Genomic DNA, 20,017 nt, shown 5'->3' with positions numbered 1-20,017 from the left:
AAAATATAAAAGAATTATAAAACAGTACAGTTTTACATATTACTTGAAAACCACACAAAATACAAGGTATTTACAGGTACAAAAACTGCAACAGCAGAGATGTATTTTCTTGACACTAGAATTGTCAGAACAATACAGAACACAGGTGTACAGTTCAGCCTCCTTTAACCTGGAAAAGTATGATGGTCAGTGATTTCCCCTAATCAATTATATAAAAATGCAAGCAATTTTACTTAATTGACCACACTTATGAAAAGTTTTAGAAGTGCTTAGCTAAGCAGAACACAGCAATTTGTCATCACCCTCGGTTTCTTCCAGGTAAGAAGGCAGGTCTGACTATAGGAAGCTCTGCTTCATTAAGTTAGTTATTAAGCTTTTATATCCAAGTAGCTTCAGTGAGGTCCCACTTCATTGGTAAACATCACCAGAATGGAAGATAAACAATGCAACTTTTCTCTAATGTACTCAGGCAATTTCTCATTTTCTCCATACCTATCAGAAAGAAATAGCTCAGATGAACATAACAATAAGAGAATACCTGGGACAAACATTGATAAAATGAGCCACATTTTTATGGCAGCAAGGTTAAGAAACTTAATGCAATTCTATCCTTCTGCTCTTTGATTTTATTCATAGTTAAGGGAAATGACTGCACCAGCCTGATCTGGTTAACGCTACTGCAGATTCCTACTTCATCGCAACCAGAATCCAATAGGGTTTAACACTGATTAGGGTTAAAGCCAGTGCTTCTCAACTTAATTTTTTTTAAAGGTTAGCACACTTTCACACTCTGGTACTGAATTTAGGGGCTTAAGCACAGTCACATGGACCCCCTCTATAAAGTGAATGGTTACCTTGTGGATTGAAAAAGTAGCATTTGCTACACCTCCATATTGAGAATGCTAATCCTAGCAGAGGAATTGCCCCCATTTTCTTGTTTGCTGCCTTGGAGCAAGCATGAAGGTCATGTTCCTTTAATTTACAAGAAGTTCCAACTCAGGAGATGTTACCCCCCAAAATGATCTTGGGTTCAACCAACCTAGCTCTCCCCAACCTCCTACTTCAAAGTCTCTCCCTCCAAGTTTCACCATGCTGATTTCTCCCTGTACCCCAACGTTTAGTGTCAGAAACTTCACATTCTGCTCTTTCTAAAGCCTCTTTTGCCCTCATCAGGCTAGTTTTTAAGGATGTATGTGCCAAACAAGGCTATTGCCATGCTCTTGCCTCATTCCTCCCCTCCCTGCACAGAGAATCCCAGTTAGAAAATAGTTGCAGTGGTGTACACAAGCAGCTGCATGGGTTGCCATATTTAATTTCCCCCATCCCACGAACTTGAATTCTAAGAAGGGGGCCTCAGTATCTGTAAGGTAAGCATGGAGCGAGACCTGTCCAAGTGCACAGCAATAAACTAGGTTCATGTGAATGCAGCTTTGATTAATCTACCAGGTCATTTTTCCTGCCTACTACTGGAATCTCAAGTATGAAGATTTACATATTTTGTCTGTGAGCAGCCTAGTTTTGCTACTTGAAGTCAGAATGGAAACCAGCCTCTTTATACATAAGCACAGAAAGTAACTTTGCAATTGTACGAGTAACTGCAAATCATAGAGGAAAACCCCTAGTTACAGTGATTCCCTCTTAATACATGAGCTCTGTACTGAACCAGGTATTCAAGTTTGCTGTGGCTCTGTTCCCAATGAAGGCTTTTTGAAACTGACCAGGATGGAAGATTTCCTTTATTAACTGCAGTGTCTGGATTACCAACTTGAACACAATATAGCCAATATCTTATCATATACATCTCAGCTATTCCATTATTTGGTTTTGTTAGAGTGGACCTCACTGGTATACAGACATTTCATAAGTGCTGAAAGTTATGAGACAAAATTAAAAATTATGCAAATAATAAAAATAAAAGTTACATATTTACTGAAACACACTCACCGAACAGTATGACCATCTGAAGATGTATATGTGATGGAAGAAACGCCAGCCTGAGCTACCAACTGGGATCCATCATTAAACTGAATCCACACAGCTCCACTTGTTAGCTGATCAAAAAAGAAAAAGGAGGAGGGTTCATAACTAAAATGATTCAAACAGTGGCAAATTTTAGGAAAAGTAATTGATTTCAATTTTATTTCTTTTTAGAAAAGTTGGTAGCATAAACTGATGGGTATTTTAATGTGCACAATTACAAAACTAATCTACAAATTACAGAAAAGAATTTCCATATTTCATTGCCAAAAAAGTATATTTAAACTCACAATTAAGTAGCTAACACCATTAAGATATTATCATGATCTGCAGCAATGGTGAGGCAATTAAGAAACGAGACCTCAGGACAGGGATTAGAGCTGACCTGTGTGTTCCTAACAACAGTGTTTACTCTTTAGTGTAGGAACTGCTGCATTACTCCTCCACTGGCTTTCACATGGACCACATCATGCCAAGCCCTCTCATGATACAGTTTCGTCGATTTCCTATGATTTCCCTTTTTTTAATCCAGTAAACTGTGACTTTACTGCTTAGTAACTGATAACCAACTCACCTGAGAGGCCCAACCAATATTTTTTACAAAGACAGACTTCAGGAGTTGAGCTGAATTTACAACACACTCATTTTGGTGAGTGGGTAGGCAGTTTGACTCCGTCATTGCTGCTTTAAATGCAGATCCTTCATATGACTCCATCTAGAAGGTGAACAAATATACAACATTATAACCTTGAGTTATACCCCTGTAAGATATTTCCAATATTAAAACACACGTTGCCTCTCTTCTACAAAGCTGATTTGTTTTACTCCTAGTTAAAATATGCAGCTTCCTTTGACTCTAGTTGACAAAAAAATATATATTTGCAGGAGACTTTTTATGATCCAAATAAGAGTGTGATCTACAAGCTTATTTACTTACAGATGGGTGAGGTGCTTGACTGGGAGATTTGGATCTGGCAGCAGAATTTCCCTTCAGTGAAGCAACATCATTCAAAGAAGGGCAAGTACCTGGTATAGCAGGAGGTGGTAGCAAAGCCTTTGGAGACTCAGAATTTCCTGGTTTTCTGGTAATGGACAGAAGAAGAAGAAGAGATTGGATTTATACTCTGCCCTTCACTACCCAAAGTTACATATTTACTGAAGGTGTCTCAGAGTGGCTTACAAACTCCTTTCCCTTCCCCTCCCCACAACAGACACCTGTGAGATAGGTGGGGCTGAGAAAGCTCTTGACAGAAACTGCTCTTTTTCAAGAACAGCTCTTATCAGAGAGCTACAGCTTGCCCAAGGTCATCCAGCCAGGTGCAAGTGGAGGAGTGGGGAATCAAACCCGGTTCTCCCAGATTAGAGTCCACGCACTTAACCACTACACCAAACAGCACCAAAGAAGAGTTAAGTTCATGCATTCAACTTTTCTGCTTCAATTAAGAACATAGGAAAGCTGAAACTGCAGATTCCCTTGGAAAGTGAAATACATTTTAATAGAAATATTCTGAACACTTAACTCACCTGCCAACAATAATGGGGAAAAATGGAACACTTTCATTTCTTTCTTCCGCCAAAACAGCAGATTCCACTGCAAGGCAAATTCGATGACCCTCCGTTTTAAAAGTTAAAGACATTACATTAAAATGTGTTAAACACTTCAAAGAGAAGCAAGAATGTAGCACTCCATGAAAAAGGAAATGGGCAGTAACTGTAAAAAGCAGACACATTCTAAACTGAAAAAGATATTTCTTTAGTTTCCTACTATTAACACTAGGCCTGATCAGTGTAAAGATCAATCAGTACTCCATTCCTTATTAGATAAGTCAAATTTCCTTGATCTTTTTTTTAATTAGCTCCTGAATATCTTCAAAAGAATATTGCTGCAGGTCCAAAGCAAAATCCAAAAGCAATATAATACATTTTAGTACGACCAACCACAATGACACAAAACAGCAGACAAGCTTCTGCGCTCTGCAGAATACTCTGTAATACAATAAAGGTAATTAGCAATTTAAAAACTGAGTTACAAGTAAAATTTACCTCATTTGCATGATCGACATATATTTGCACATCCTTCTCTAAATCACTTTCTTCTTTTAGGGTGTAGGCTTTCCCAGATTTTTCTATTACTCGAATTACACCTGCTGTCTTGTGTATTTTTGCCCCTATAAAAAACATTTCTATAAATATACAAGTAGTTGTCCAACAGACCATTTCATATGGTTCTAGATCAAAAGCAGTACCTCAATGAGAGCTAACTTCAGTAGAAATGCAATCCTGTTGATATATGGATATGAGTGTAACTGAGTGTACAATCCAGTAGCATTTGTACTAACTAGCAGCCCTCATTTTAAACAAGCTTTTAACAAAAAAACAATTTAAGAGTACATACCATCATAAAAACAAATTTCCACATCTGCGGGAGGAGAGTTTTCCATCAACATGCACTTCGCATATCTGGTATAGAAGGTAACTTTGGGTGTTTTGGATCTTACCAACTGCACAAATTTGGCTGCATACTGATATTTTTTCCAGTATTTCTCTAAAACAAGAAATGAATGTAACTAAAAGTTTCTATGGTGCAGTTGGAAACCTGTTTCCAGAACATCGTTATAACTCTCAAAAGTATCTCTCTTCCAAAAACTTCCCACCCACCATCATCCCAAAGGGAGAAAGTTACATATAGCTTTACAGAAGTAGATTTCAAAGACACCCAAAATATCCAGAAGGAATAACATTCTATCCTTTTACAAAGTCTTCCTTGGGCACATGAGCCATAGTCCCAATGCTTGTGCATGCAAGAGGGAAGCACACATACTCTAAACTTCCTTCACCAGAAGAGGAGAGGCAAAGAAATGTGTAGTACCATGCAATATACTAAGCATGAGCTGAACAAAACTTCACTTATTTCAGTGGGTATTTCTTTCTTAAAGCAATAGTGAGGCAACAGAATGGTTCAATGAAATCCACCCAAAAAATCCTTGACATGGCTGTTGGTCTCCACAGTGGCTAAAATGTGTACAGCTGCTTGCCATGTGACCCATCCATTACATAGTCCACCAAGTACTCCCAGAGGTGTCTTGTATACATTGGTAACTCCGTGCTATAGTAGTGATCCATACGGTGAGCCACTCTACAAACTGATGTTATTATGCAGAGTAAACACTGGAGGGATGCTGTTCAAGCAGCTCTCATGTGAGAGCTGCAACACATGAAGCCATTTTCAGGAAAGTGTTATTTTAAACACCATCCTCAGTTAATGGAAAGCATTCATCCATATTCTTCAATTATGGAAGAGTTTTGTAGCACTTTAAAAACTAAGAAACTGATTGTGGCAAAAAGCTTTCATGAGCCAAAGCCCACTATAACATTGACTCAGGATCATAAAAGCTTATGACGCGATTAATTCTTTAGTCTTAAGGTGCCACAACAGTTGCTAATTTGTTTTGGACAGACTAATACAGCTATCTCCCTGAAATTTATTGTTTAAGAAGGGATGGTAGACTCTTTATAATTTTAACATCCAGAGCTATTAATAAGTACAGCTAGAGAATACGCTTACCTAACATATGTATGCCAGAATTTCAATTGTTTTGAACATTATAATTCAAATCTACTATGTTAGTTCCATAGCCTATAGTGTGTTTAAAGACAGTATGTTTAGGGGAAAGGATAGCTTTAAATAATAAGCTTTAAATAGTTTATTATAGATTTCCCACATGTGCAATAAATGCATTTAATGCTTGAAATAGAACGCATATACGATTATTGATTTAGGCATTTCAATATCAGCTTTCTAAAAACCTTGACAATATTGTGAAGATCTTGTTGTTTAGAACCCGTGGAACTTGCCTTTGAATAACAGACTCCTCTGCTATATCACAAACTGCTTTTGAAGTTCCCTTCCGTTTCAGCCATGGTTTACTATATTACATAGAAGCCCAGCTCAGAAACAAAGCTTACTTATGCATACGGCTCTTAACTGCACAGTTCTTTTCGAAGTTTTCAGTAATTTCTAAATGGTCATAGAAATGTACCATACCTGGCAAGTTGTCAAAGCTATAGATATTTAAGTCTTCAGGAGGAGGTGGAGGTCGGTCTTTAAGGGGGAAGCCTTTTCCTTCATTTGGGTGATAAACTGTGACCTTAAGGCACAGGAAAAACAATCTCATTGCCAAGAATTATATTCTTAACATTTATTACCTGAAAATTAATGAGAGGAACTGACCTCTCAGAGTAGGCTTCTGTTATAAGCCACTGACTTCTGAGACAAATCTACTGTCCTCATTTATCGTTTATGCATTTTTCAGTAGTTTTCAACTTTAAGGCAGGATTTTAAAGACGACTGAACCAATTTGTTAAATCCTGTAACTTCACCAGATATTTTGATAGAAAACGGACAGTCATGACTGAGCAATAGTTAATCTGGTACATATCCAAAAAAATCTTAATAAATGCACTTTAAAAAGGAGTGCTAACCATTATTACAGTGTTCTTAAAAGCTATCAATTGGGGAGGCATCCTCAGACTAAAGGGTTACCAGTTCGTTATGGCAACAGTTTTCATAGATTATTCCCATTTCAGTTGACAATGAACCCTACTCACCATTACCCTTGAGCTCTATACATCTCCATATTGGCATAAACCAGTTTACTTAATATAGTTACAATTCAAACAAACATTTTAAAGTGTATTGCTACTCACCCCACTTCCATCACAAGAGATCCTCATAACTTCTTTTACAAATTCTTGGGAACCATATTCTTTTAGAAATTCCATATAAACTTCTTCCGTATCTAAAATACTAACCTAGGACATACATTAAAAAATAGTTGGTGTAAAGAGTCCCATTCCGCTTACATTATTTTAAAGGCAAACATAAAGTAAATCAAAGTACTGGAGCATATTCAAGAGCTAGAATTTTTTGCTCCTAATACTAAGCATAAACAAATGAGACATTCTTTTCAGCATAGCTGAATAGCTTTTATACTGTTGTGGTTTTGTGAGGAAATCAATCAGGAAGTTCCAACCCTACAGCATTTACAAATTAGTATTTGTAAAGGGAGATTAAGAGAACAGGGGAGGACTGAAAGCACTGAAAAGGAGATGGAGAGAGTGGGAAGGCAGGAAAAGCAGCAGCACTGAAAGACAGACCTGGGAGTTAACAACAATGATTAACAAGAAACCCTTTAGATATTTGACTTAACAAAATTCTGCTATTTAATATTGCCATGACACAAATAAATACATACACGAGAGACACAAAGCTGGACAGATTATTTTAATTATATTAGTTAAATAATATGTTCTTGTCCAAAATTCATACTTCCCAACAGCAAGTGGTTCAAATATAAGATATCACCTTTTTACTCACCCCACCCCCGCTGTCTCAGCAACGAAAAAGACAATAGCTTGCATGAAGTAGAAAGAGTATTTTAAACTGAGGTTTAATACATGCAAATAAGGCTTTTGGGGGGCGGGACTAAACCTAGGAAAGGTGTGCTCAACCTTTACGAGCCTGCAGGCATATTTTGAATTCTGACACAGGGTGATGGGCGCAACCATAAAACAGCCACCTAGGAAGCCCAAGTGCAGGGGATAAGAGGGGTAAATTTAAAAAATAGGCCCATAAAAAGGAGTCAGAAAGAGAATAAAAGGAACACTGGAGTAGCGGCTGTTGCTGAAATGTTATTTTAATCAGCTGTCAAATAGGCAATCAGAAGCCCTACTGGGCAGGACTCCACCTGGCCCCATCCACTTTCTGAATACACTTGGCGGATGCCAAGGAAGGTATTGGTGCATGCCCCAGTGCCCTGCAGCAGCTGCTAGTACTCTTGCTCAGATGGTCACCTCTTAGTACAGCACACCACGGCAGTACAAGAGTAACTGCATCCTCTGCTGGCTCAGAAACCCTGCTGACAATCAGGTGAGAAGTGGCTGGCTTTGCCACACCTTCAATGGACAGGCATGGACTTTTGCTGCAGCAGTACAAATTGCTACTTCTCCCAGTACATCTAAAATTCAACAGAAAAGACTGGCCTATAAGTGAAGGTATGAGTTTTTGAAGTTGGTGCTATAATTCTTGTTGTTACCCAATTACAGAGTTTGTCTGAAGCGCCTCTTCTTGGTAGAGAAGACTTAATATTAATTTATTGAGCCTGCTTTGGTGGGGAAGGCACGGTACAAATCAAATAAATAAAAAAATTATATAAAACTAATTTTATATTTAATTTATACTGGAATATTCTTCAGATACATCACAATGCTGAAGAACATTAGTTTTTTATTATAATACCTGAACAGTTCTGAAATGCAACACAATACATACCACTGCATTTTTTGTTTTTTGTCTGATTGGTTTTAACCTGTGAGCATTCAAAGGAGATACGATACTTCGAAGCAAAGGTTTTGGATGGCCATATTGTTGTCCTTCAACCCATTTTTTTCTGGTTTCAGAAACTGGATGGAGATCTAGTGCAGGTGTTGGCAAGGACTTTTCAGTCTTACAGAGATGTCCAGTAGTGAATTTCCTTCCATCCAGTGACCCCACAGCTGGCATTGCTGTTTGTGCACCATCCTGTGACTTTGTGACTTTTAAGCCATTCCATGCATTTTTCCACATTTCTTGAGGCACACCAAGATGAAATGGGAAATCTCCATTTGCTTTCCTAACACTGTTGTGATATGAAAGTTCCTGCACTGGAGCTGAAAGCAACAGAAGAGTATGTTAATAATCTAGAAGATACAAGATTCGTCTCAGACTCAGCAGAAGAAAGTTGCCCAGCAGCATGTCATTTTCATCTGCTTCTCATGCACCAATTGAAAAGGTTTTCAGAGATTCAGCTCCAATTCAGTAAGATGTCTGACCAAGACAACATTACTGTATATTGGACAGGACAGGCCTACATATTACATGTTTTCTGAATTTATTCATTTCAAAACTATTTACATTTAATGGGAATATTATTTTTCTTGTTTTAAAATCAGTCAGCATCGTAAGTCATATGCAGTCATCACTTTTTAAAGCTTATCTGCCTTTGTAGAGATGAAGTATTACATTACAGATTCTTGCCTTTGGCTCAAACAGATGGGTGGGTGTGGTGAAGTAAAGCAGTTGGGAAGGCATCAAGACAGCAGTACTTCTGTCCAGGTAAAATGCATCAACCTCCTGCCAAAGTTATAGGCAGTTAAATAAAAACTTAAAGGAAAATTATCTGATGATTCAGATAATCCTAACTGTACGTCCTGCAGTTATAATTCCCCAAGGTGTTCCGGGTAATTCAAAACAAAAGGAAATGTCTGGGAGGATTTAAATTGTCTTTGGTTAAGTTACAGCTCCATATTCTGTGCTTTTTTGTCCCACAATGTAATATGATGCAGGGGAAAGAAAACTCCTCCCTGCCTTCTGTTCCTGTTGTTGTTCTTTCCACCCTCCCTTCTGCAGCAACACTAATCATCATCTGTTGTTTTCATCCTTTCAACAGATCCAGATAGTTAAGCTGTTTCAAGACTGACATCTGATTACTTTTCTGAGGAGTGGATTACGGTAATTTCTAAATTGTGAAAAAAGTTGTCTTTTGTATGACTTATAAATCAGAATCCATAGTAAGTATCAAAATACCAATAAGAATATTCCCTCAGCAAGTAGTATACTCAATGACTTTGTTTTATATTTTACCATGGATACCTGTGCTGCTTTATTTCAAAATATAGCAATGTATATCTGAATAAGCCAGTTCCCAGCATTCTATTATACTGTAGTATGACCAAGAAACGCAGCCTAGAACTCAGCTGAGGAAACCAAGCCAGCCTCAAGTTAATAAAAACTCACTTCATAGAAGAGCATATCCCAAACCAACAAGAACAGGTCTGCTTCACAGGTATGACCCTTGTTCAAGTGGACTTTCTGAAGAGTGAACAATTTTTAAATGCCGGAAAATATTGTCTTTTATATTACTTGTGAACCAGAATCCTCAAAATAGCAAGACAGCAGCAAGAATGGTCTGTTTACAAGAGAGTCAATGCGTCTAATGCTCTGCAGATCACAGAAGTATTACAAAGATCCATACCATTTGGTTGCATGTTTCCAAGCCACTGCTGCATTGTTTCAGCTTGAGACTTTGGTTCTAATAAGCCAGCACTGGGCTTCATTAGGCAGAGATAATTGGAACTAAAAGAAAAAGAAGACCATTTGTAAGTATTCCTAATTACCACAGACACAAACAACTTACTGAAACATGTGCATTCTCTACAGTGGCCCCCACCCTATGGAATGGCCTTGCCTGAAGAGGTCAGGAAGACTTCCACACTTTTTGGCTTTCTGCAAAGTATATAAAACAACTATCCAGAAGGGAATTTTTATATAGGAAATAAGGTTGCATTACAACAATGATCCAATGAGACATTTCAATAGAAGGAACAGGACAGTATTATATACTATGTATTATCTGTTGCTATGTGTTTTTTTTAATTTTGCTATTACTGCATTACATTTCTAATTATTTAATACCATTCTTGAATGGTTTGATATGGCATGTTTAACACTTATGCCTTGTTTCAGATTTCTGCAGCCCAAGTCCTATTTGTTTATTAGTTATCTCATTCTATTGAGTGACTTACTATGTAAGAACAGCAGACTAAATAATACAAATTAAAAAATTAAATGCATGTTTGCTTCAAGGAGTAGATGATACTACCACCATAAAAAAGATTAACTTCAGCTAGAAAGAGAGCCCTAACACTGTAGGTAAATAAGGCTTAATTGGGACGACACGGGAGAACATTAATTTCTATACATTCTAAAGCATTAGGTAAAATACTTGTGGCATTATTTTTAGTTTTCAATATATCTAAGTAATTTATGTAGGACAAGTTGCCAGAGACAGTGATCCACAGTACATTAAAGAAATAATGGGCCAAAGAAGGATATGAAAAATGCTGACCTTATTTTTACTTTCTGAAAAATTGCTACTTGATAATCATGTGGTAGTTGCTTAATATCTAAGCATCCCTTGGCTGCAATTAGCCAAATGCAGTCTCTTGACAGAATGTGCATAGCCTAACATCACTTATCTTGATGTTCCCTGTGCTAGTCCTCTCCTCTAATCTTCTGGAACTTATTGATGATCAAATAGTATAACCACCTTACCCTTAAAAACATGGCAGCTGTTGACTAGGCCAGAGAATTCAGGAGTCATTTGTAAAACCACGTTTTCACTATAGTTTTGGGGTATATTATTGTGATATTTAGGTAAACTTAAAACTAAAGTGATAGCCTTGGTCCAGTCTTATTAAAAAATACTTGACAGCAATGCTTTTAAAAGAAAACTAGATGTTTTCCATGTCTATATGCCACCTACAGGATGGCAACAGAAAAAAAAAAGACACGGGATTACAGTGTAGTTTCTAAACCATTGGAGTACACAAATGGCTAGCTGGAACTGGAAGAATTTCAGTTAGCTTCTCTAAAAGCTAGACTCTGAAACTCAGTCATGAAGGGGTGTTTATCCCATTCTGCATTTGTTCTGCTCCCACCAAGGGTCTGATCTCTAATCCAGTGGCAACCCCATGACTGTTGCAATACTGTGTAGTACAGAACCTAATTTCATGAAGCATTTTGTGAAAGAAAAAGAAGCTATGATAGACTATTACCAAACTTGATCTTTAACGGGTGGAGAGAGATGTTTTTCCATTGAGCCAGAACCAGCTGGAAGTTTTTCTTTAAACACTGCAGGAATATCACCATGGCTATTTGTAGGAGAGAAATCCTTCATGTTTTCTATTAATCCTGTTCTGGGTTTTGAGAGGGTTTCCATAGAATGGCATCTCCCCACATTATTTGGTATTCTCTGATTCTGGCTATGGGATGTACCAGATCTTTCAGAGGAATGTGCCCTCCTGAGGTAGCGTGAATGCGGTCGTTCTTCCATCAGTAGCACTGCTCTTCCCCTACCAGTATTAGGTAATTCTTGTACTGGAAGTCCCCAGTTGTTATAGGAACCACTTCCATCCCCAGAAGAGACATCGCTCGTGTTTTTAGTTTTAGGAAGAACAGTAATTTTATTGGGGAGTGGCTGGCCCATTAAAAGTCTTTTCTTTTCCTTTAAGCAGCCACTAGTATTTACACTGGAGGATGTGGTAAAAGCTGTAGAAATAGTGGCATTTCCACTATCCATTGAATCCTCCGCAGTTCCCAGATCCTTACTTCTCGCTGAGTTAGGCTTAGACATAAAAGGATGATCCAAAACAGATGAGAGACTTAAACGATCTGCTGGATTTTTGCGAAGTAACTGATGAATAAGGTCTTGAGCCTCTATCGATAAAAATGCTGGCATTTCATAATCTGCCAATACCACTTTGTTCAAGGTGTTCTTTACTGTATCAGTATCAAAAGGTGGCTTTCCAACCAGAAGAGTATAGTACATACATCCCAAAGACCAAACATCAGATTCAAGTCCATGTGCACTTCTTGTGGCTATTTCTGGAGAAATGTAATTGGGTGTCCCACACATTGTGTAATGCTTTTCATGAGGCATTCTCAGTTGGGTTGCTAGTCCAAAATCAGCAATCTTAATGTTCATATTGTTGGTGAGTAAGAGGTTAGAGAGTGTTAGGTCTCGATGCAATATTCCATGGGAATGAAGGTATAGCATCCCTGTAATGATCTGATGCATGAAGTGCCGAACTGGATGTAATTAAAAAAAGACATTAAAGACTACAATGAAGATTATTTATGCATATTTGCTGTTGTCTTAGAACTTTCTTACCAAACCTGTTTTAACAACTAGTCAATAAAACATAAATATTGCAATTCAGAAATTGACCTGTTACTCAAACTGAAAAAGCTGACAAACGACTCAAAGTACAAAAAACCTGAAAAGCATTTCCCACATACTCATATATTTAGTGTACGTTATTTTCTTTATACATTCCATAGTAACCTATTATAGCATTTGTAAATGTCATGGTTTTTGAAGACATGCAAATCCCAACCAGTTTCCAATTACAAAGTTACAATTTTAAACATTTCACAGTTATACTAACAGCAGGCCAAGATATATGGCTAGAATCTAAAGAACTACACAGCTAGTTCCATACACTAAGTAGGCTTTGGGATTGTGTCTCAAAAAGCAGGCTTCTCTACTGCATCATATATTACCAGAGAGCCGATTCTCCAATCCGAGGGGATTATCAAGAGTGCTTTGTTATAAATCAGGGAGTCTGCTACTGGGAAAAAGTTGATTCCACCTGCCCATCCATTTACTACTTAAATAATTGGAAAGGCTCATTGAAAGTTTGACAATGAATGCATTTCACACTTACCTTCTTCTTCAGAGAAAGGCTTCTTTTTGTTCTTTAAATATCTGCTCATTTCTCCATTATGACACATCTCTAATATCAGATACACATAGTTGCTGTCTTCAAAGTAATTATACAACTACAACATAAAAAGAATTAGTATTAAGTACATCGCAGCTTAACTATAAATGTTTTCACACCTTTTAATGTAAACACTTACCTCAAGTATAGAGGGATGTTTTAGCTGACAATGAATCTTCACTTCATTTTGAACTCTCTGCACCATTCCAACTTTGTGCATAGCCTTTTTGTCAATCTGAAAAATATAACAGACTTTTTTTCTTCAGCTGTAAAGTTTAAACTCATACATACAAATAAAGACCATTTTACACTATCTTTTGTAATTTAACTAACTTGGAAGAAGGTCAAAAGTATTGTCACACTCATGTTTACCTCTGCATTGTGTATCTATGGTCATGGCCTTACACACAGACTGGAATCCTAAACCTAATGAGTAGAAAGTAAATCCCTGTTAACAAAATTATGACTGGAGTCTAAATGTTTTCATATTCTGGATCCTATGGAGGTATTTTTTTATTTAATTCATTTGTATCCACCTTTCTCCCAAACGGGGACCAAAAGCGGCTTACATAACTCTCCTCCATTTTATCCTCACAACATTTCTGTGAGGATGCTTAGGCTGAGAGAATTTAACTGGCTCAAGGTCACCCAGCAAGGTTCCATGGCATAAGTGGTCTCTGAGATACTAGTCAACCAAGTCCAGTCTCATGTAGAGTTACTCCAATCTAAGCCCAATAACTTCAGTGGGGTTAAACTAGAGTGACTATTCATAGGATTGCACTTTGTATCAATTCAATTATTCTCTCAAATTATTTTTTCCATCTAAAGAGGAAATATGCTGTGCTCTAATTAATCCATTGCTAAAACAGAATACAATTTTAAAAATACGGAAGCCCAGAATCACTCAAATCTGCCACCCTAGATATAGGGTTTATATGCCAAAGACACATATATAGGATGGCAGAAGTGAATGGCTCTAAGCTAAAGTCAGTTTGCTTGGGGGGGGGGGGGGAATCACACACACCCCTTGCTGTGTCCTTACATTCCAATTATCTCAGTCACGCTCTCAGGCCAACCAAATTAAGCAATTCTCATCTGGAAAGCTTCCTGAATAGACCATTCCTGACAAAATCCTTCATATTCATTTATGTAGAGCACTTTGAGACACCAGTCTCTTCAGAAGTGAAGTCTTAAAGCAATAGTGACTGTTATGTATTCTTGTAACTAAGCCTGAGGAGGACGCTGAAGCATCCAGAGGTTAAACACCTGAACAGTCTGGGATACAAATTGTGAAGAAAACTACAGATGCCAGGATCTGGAGAAGTTGCAAAACAAGGGATAAGTCTGGGAGTGAAAGGCAGCATTCAGTGCTTCCAGTGGGCAGGATACAGCATCACTACGTCTCCTCTCATCTCCCCCCTCCCCCAAGAGTTTAACATCCTTTATCTTGAAATTCCTCTCTCTTCCCAAGTTGTAGAGGTAATTGATCCAATGGCAACTTACCATTTTTATAGCCACTTCTAAGCCTGTTTTCAGGGACACTGCTCTGTAGACTCCTGCAAAGGAGCCCTTCCCCAGCAGGTTCCCCACCTTGAAATCCTGAAGGACAGAAAAATTTACTGCTGTTATCATCATCTTGCCTTTTATCCATGGAGGCTATAGCCAGCCTCTGCAATAATGTAAAAGCATGTGTTGCATCTAACCATTTTAAAATATTGTATGTAAATTTCTCACACTGTATAAAAGATTTGAGTAGTGGAGATGCCAAGAAAATCCAACCTGTTTTATTTTTTCTTGTAATTTATGCCACTGATTTACATCACCTTGATTAAAATCAATCTATCCTCTTCCAAGGCAAGAAAGTCACAAGGAATGATTTTTGACAGATGCCACCCAGAAGTACATTAGAGTACAGAAGAAAAGAAGAACTCTGGATTCCCATTGCAATGGGAATCCCCACCACAGAAGAATTTTGAAAGAGTGGTGTACACACACACACACCACAGTCCTCCCTCTCTTCCACTTCCACTCTCTTCAGAGTCCCCCCCCCCTTCTGCCTCCATAAGACTCCCAGTCTGTGTAACTCTTCAGTCCTTGGGTCATAAGCAAACCATTTGACAGCCAGCCTGCCAGGGACATGAACATATTATAAGAAGGGAGGACAGGGCAAAGACAGCATATACTGGGGAAGAAGCAAGTGAATGGGTGCTCAACTTTTGCCAGTTTACAATCCCTTCCTTACTTTCCAGGGAACAAACATGCTCTTTGCGCCACGTGTTTCAGCTTTTTAAAACGTTACAGATGAGCAGCCCCCGCTCTCCCTCACAAACCTCTCCCTCCACTAACCCTGGCCTGTAGGAAGATCTTTCCGTAGCTGAGGGCAAGCCAAAGGCTTCAGCTATCGCTACTGGGCATGCTCGGTTCTATGCATCCTATGGGAAGCTCCTCAAGCGGGGCTTAGAACTGCTACAGCGAGCGACGGGCAGCTTTACCTGAATGGAGCTCTCCCAAGGCAAGCACTGGGACATGCCGGCAGAGCACGCAGCGCCGCTCGGCACGGGCGAGAGCAAGAGACTCAGAAGCCACTGCGGCATCCTGCCAGGGACTCGCACCCACTGAGCAGCAGCCGCCGCAGGACGCTCGCAGACAGCCGCCCTTGCCGCCCTCAGTCCCGCTCCCAGGGGAGACGCGGCTACCATAGCAGCAGCCAAGAAAGCGCTCCGGAGGGACGCCAAACTGGAGCAGCCTCCAGGACTCCCGCCGGGCAATCGCGGTATCGTCGCCGCGTAGGAAAATTTCTGACTTAAGCCATGAAACTATTTACACACCTGTTGCAAGGCAAGCCCGACTGTGGCGGTGTGCGGGGGGGGGGGGCGCTCCACAGTTGGAGAAACAACCTTAATCAGTAGAACGAAGTTTGAATCCATTTTTTTTGCATTTTGTAAAAAAGGAAATACCAATCTGTACTTGTGCAAGTTTTTTCTTGAGGCTGATGGTCTGCTGCTCCAGACCAACAGGGCTACCCACCTGAATCAACCTTAAACAGTCTTAATCTTGAACACTTTAGGAATAGACATTCCAAGAATTTAGCAAAACCTTAAACATTTATTACTACACACCTTAACACACTTCTCTAATATCAAGTAATATGAATTACTTGCTCTTTCAGAATGCTTTGGTATCTTTTTGGCCACACAATTTTTGTCCTCATAACATGCTTAGGACAGCACACTCGTAACATGATGCTAAATCTGGGAATTGTCAGCCAATCAGACTAATCCCAAAGAAATGGTAAAGAGGAGTATAACTGTATGCCACACCATAGCCAGTCTCTCCCAAACCCTCTTTATGGGTTTAGGCACCCATACTAAATTGCACATTCTACCAATTATTTACTAGAGAAAATGAGAATCTGCTGGAGAGACATGCAAACTACCTCTAGAATTTCAAATGGCAGGTGAGCACTGCCAAGCAGACTATTAATATCACAAAAATAATAAGTATTCTATAATACAAACCAAGGGCCCGTTCTCACTCATATTCACATCAGTTTGGCCTGTTTTTAAAGTTAAAAGGCAGCCTTATAAAAGGATACAGCAGCTGTCCTCGACAAAGGCTTATAAAAAGCCACTTATCTATTCACCTATAACAAGAATCGCTTCTAGGCAACCAAATGGGGAAGGTATTGCAAACTACAAAGCCCCCACCCCACCCCAATACCATCAGTGTGCCATAAAACTGGCAAGCAGACTTGTAAACATGTGGGGGACTTGTAATTTTTCAGAATTACTTGACTTGGCCAACTTGTTCTTTCATATTGGGGAGAGGTCATCATAAGGGCAAAATAGGACATAAAGAACAGGTTTGAGAATAAAGAGACTGAACACCTGAGAGCAAGTGTTATTATGCCCACAAAGTCATCCAGGTTTCCCTTGTCATATAACCAATAGTATCACTTTCTGGACGATACTCTTGATTCCTAATATGAGCTAGAATGGGCAAACATCCCCCTTTTGTGTGTGAGTTTACAATCCTAAATAGGCAGGAGGGTAGAGTTACCACTCTTTCCTCACACAACTTCCATGGCTCTAAAAAGCTATGTGGCAAGTAGAAACTCAGTAGGTAAAGTTTTCTCTGACATGAAAATGCAGGAATATAGGAAGCTTCTTCTGCAAAATCTCTACCTATTGAGAAGCTATTTTTACAGACACTGAAATGAAGACAGAAACTATTTTTACAAACATTGAAATTATGACAGACAAGGTATTGAGGTGACAATCCTATCAAATAAAGTTAGCAGCTGTTTTAGAATTTTGAATACAGGGTTGCAACTTTATAAATACTGAGAATAGGGCAACAAAGGAGATTCTTGTTCAACTGGGGAGAAGGAGAATCTTTTCCCCTGCCAATCTGTGCTATCAAGAGAAAGACGTGGGAAACTACCTCATCCTTTGTAGGGAACATGGGTGGACTTTAGGCCTGGTTCATATATACAGAGTGATGTAACAGTGGTAAAATGCACTGCAACACTGAAATTGCAAGTGCTGGATTCCAGCTTGGAAGCTCCCTTCACATAAAAATCTCCATACAAATAGAAACTAGCAGAGCAGGGAGAAAAAAAGCTATCTCCTGTCTGTACCTACTTAGTGCATTTCTGTTTACAGAGAGATTCCAAGCTGGATCTTAATCCACAGGACCATGCCAAAATGTGACTTTTCAGCTTCAGTCTGAACTAATATGGTTCATTTGATCACCTCTCCCCCCTCCTTCCCTACTATGTAAACCCATGAAAAAGAATGAGGAGCCAAAATGGACTAAATCACTTCAGACTTAAGGTGGACTCCTGTTTTCTCGTGTCCTCTTAAATGATTAAAAAGGGAGGGGGGGGAATCACTGCAAATGGAAAACCAGCAGAAGGATCAGACTGGACTAGAACCTCATCCCTGATTAACTAATTCTTACTTTAAAATTCCAGAGGAAGAGCTGTGTTACGACGTTACAGCAATAACAAAAAGTTGTTTGTGATACTTTAAAGACTAACAAATTCATTGTAGCATAAACTTTTACAGCCTGGAGGCCTGTAAAAGTTTATGCTACAGATGTCACATGCGATATATATATACACCAGCATAAAGGGGAAAATGTTAAATAGCACCAAACTATTGAATTAGAACTCAACATGTTCAACACAATCTTATTAGAATTCAATCAGAAGAATGGATTCATGCCCTACTAGGTATTAAATTAAGTTTAAATTTTTAGCAAGCGTAGGAAGACTAGATTTTCACCTATTTTCAAAGTTACTATTTTGAATGGACACTGAGAACAAATGAACTTTGCACAGAAGCCGTAGAAACTTTGCTATTATCTCTAGTGACTCCATACACAGAGGCAGCAAACCTCTGAATATTAGAGCTGGGAGGTATCATCAGGGAAGGAAGGCCTTGGCCTCTATAACCTACTTGTCTGGCTGTCCAGGGCAACTGGTTGGCCACTGTGTGAAACAGGATCCTGGACTAGATGGACCACTGGTCTGATCCAACAGGGCTTTTCTTATGTTCTTAAGGGTCTCAGACTACATTTCAATACTTTCTGACCTCACCATTCACAATTCTGCCCTCGCCAGTGCCAATGTATATGCTAAGAAAGATCATGCAACAGGTGTGGAACTCTTTTCTAGTCCAGGGAAGTTTATGGCTTATGGCTTAATAGATCTGGACCTTTAAAGTACCACAAAATACAATGTTAGGGGGTTTTTTTCTTCTTTACAGAGGATTTCAGGAAAAGCATTTGACAACAGCAGCACACATTCCACATCTACAGCCTGAAATGCTAACGACCAATTGGCCATCTCCTTCGTGTTGCAAATCTGCACCAGACTAGTTATGAAAAGTACTGGCCCCGCCCAACACCCTTTCTCCGTCTCATCTGTCAGTCCAGCGGGAGGGGACCAATAGGAGGAATTGCAAGTCCAGCCTCCCCTGGAGATATGGTTGGGCCCAGTCAACTCCTCCCGCAGCTGTGAAAGCCTCTCTCCCCTCTTTACAGGCAATGCTAATACCCGTTTCCGCACCTCAATCTTCTCGCCGATGCAGGTCGCCATGACGGCGTTCAGGTCTCTCGGGACCGCTTTACAGACAAAGTATCCCTCACCACCGCGGCCGACCCCCGGGTCTCTCCCTCCCCGCTATGGGGGTCGGGGAGAAACCCCCTCCTTCCGAGGTTCCATTTTGAAAAATCGCGCCGTTGCTCCCTCGCCTGGGAAAGGATGCGCGTGACGTCATCACGTAACCGTAGCTTTCTCTGAGGGCTGCGCGTGCGCCTGTTTATAATCTTTGGCGAAAGGCAGTAGAAACGCGCGTGCGCATAAGGCTTCTTCTCTGCGTGTTGTGCGTGCGCGCTCGCGTTTTTCTGTTTGTTTATCTGGTGCTGCAGCTTTGGCTCTAGCAACTGGATTACGATCTGCATTTTTTTCTCTTTGTTATTTGCTGATTGTTGTGGATTTTTCCCTTTTATTGCTTGAACCTTCATAAGTAGGTCTGAGTAACGGTTAGACATTTGTAGTTTGCGCCTAGCGCAGTTTAAACTAATCGAGTCTGCACAACATCGCCTTTGTTTCATTTTAAGATTGCTGCAGATTGCGGGCTGGGGTTTTCAT

The 20,017-nt window shown here is 39.4% G+C and overlaps 1 protein-coding gene across 1 annotated transcript; it reads right to left on the bottom strand.

Moving 5' to 3' along the window:
* Window positions 1–267: 267 nt before the first annotated feature.
* On the bottom strand, window positions 268–19,462 carry PLK4 (polo-like kinase 4). The gene is made up of 16 exons (XM_015410349.1): window positions 19,433–19,462; window positions 14,863–14,958; window positions 13,499–13,594; window positions 13,303–13,417; window positions 11,632–12,664; window positions 10,050–10,150; window positions 8,309–8,685; window positions 6,685–6,789; window positions 6,023–6,125; window positions 4,373–4,522; window positions 4,021–4,145; window positions 3,502–3,590; window positions 2,915–3,059; window positions 2,552–2,692; window positions 1,945–2,051; window positions 268–492 (listed from the first exon to the last, which is right to left on the bottom strand). Exons 1-16 carry the CDS (start codon window positions 19,460–19,462, stop codon window positions 393–395), a joined length of 2,913 nt encoding a protein of 970 aa, XP_015265835.1. The 3' UTR covers window positions 268–392.
* Window positions 19,463–20,017: the final 555 nt, after the last annotated feature.

This window comes from Gekko japonicus, unplaced genomic scaffold, assembly GCF_001447785.1.
Source record: "Gekko japonicus isolate JY-2015 unplaced genomic scaffold, Gekko_japonicus_V1.1 scaffold108, whole genome shotgun sequence".
Lineage (NCBI taxonomy): Eukaryota > Metazoa > Chordata > Lepidosauria > Squamata > Gekkonidae > Gekko > Gekko japonicus.
Note: the sequence above shows the minus strand (reverse complement) of the source record. Positions and strands in the feature narration are given on the sequence as shown.

Coding starts and splice junctions, on each gene's coding strand:
- PLK4 (XM_015410349.1), bottom strand. CDS start 19,462: ATGGCGACCTGCATCGGCGAGAAGATTGAG. Junction 14,959..19,432: donor GCATCGGCGAGAAGATTGAG/GTGCGGAAACGG, acceptor TCTGTCCTTCAG/GATTTCAAGGTGGGGAACCT. Junction 10,151..11,631: donor CCCGTTAAAGATCAAGTTTG/GTAATAGTCTAT, acceptor TTTTTCTTTTAG/TTCCAATTATCTCTGCCTAA.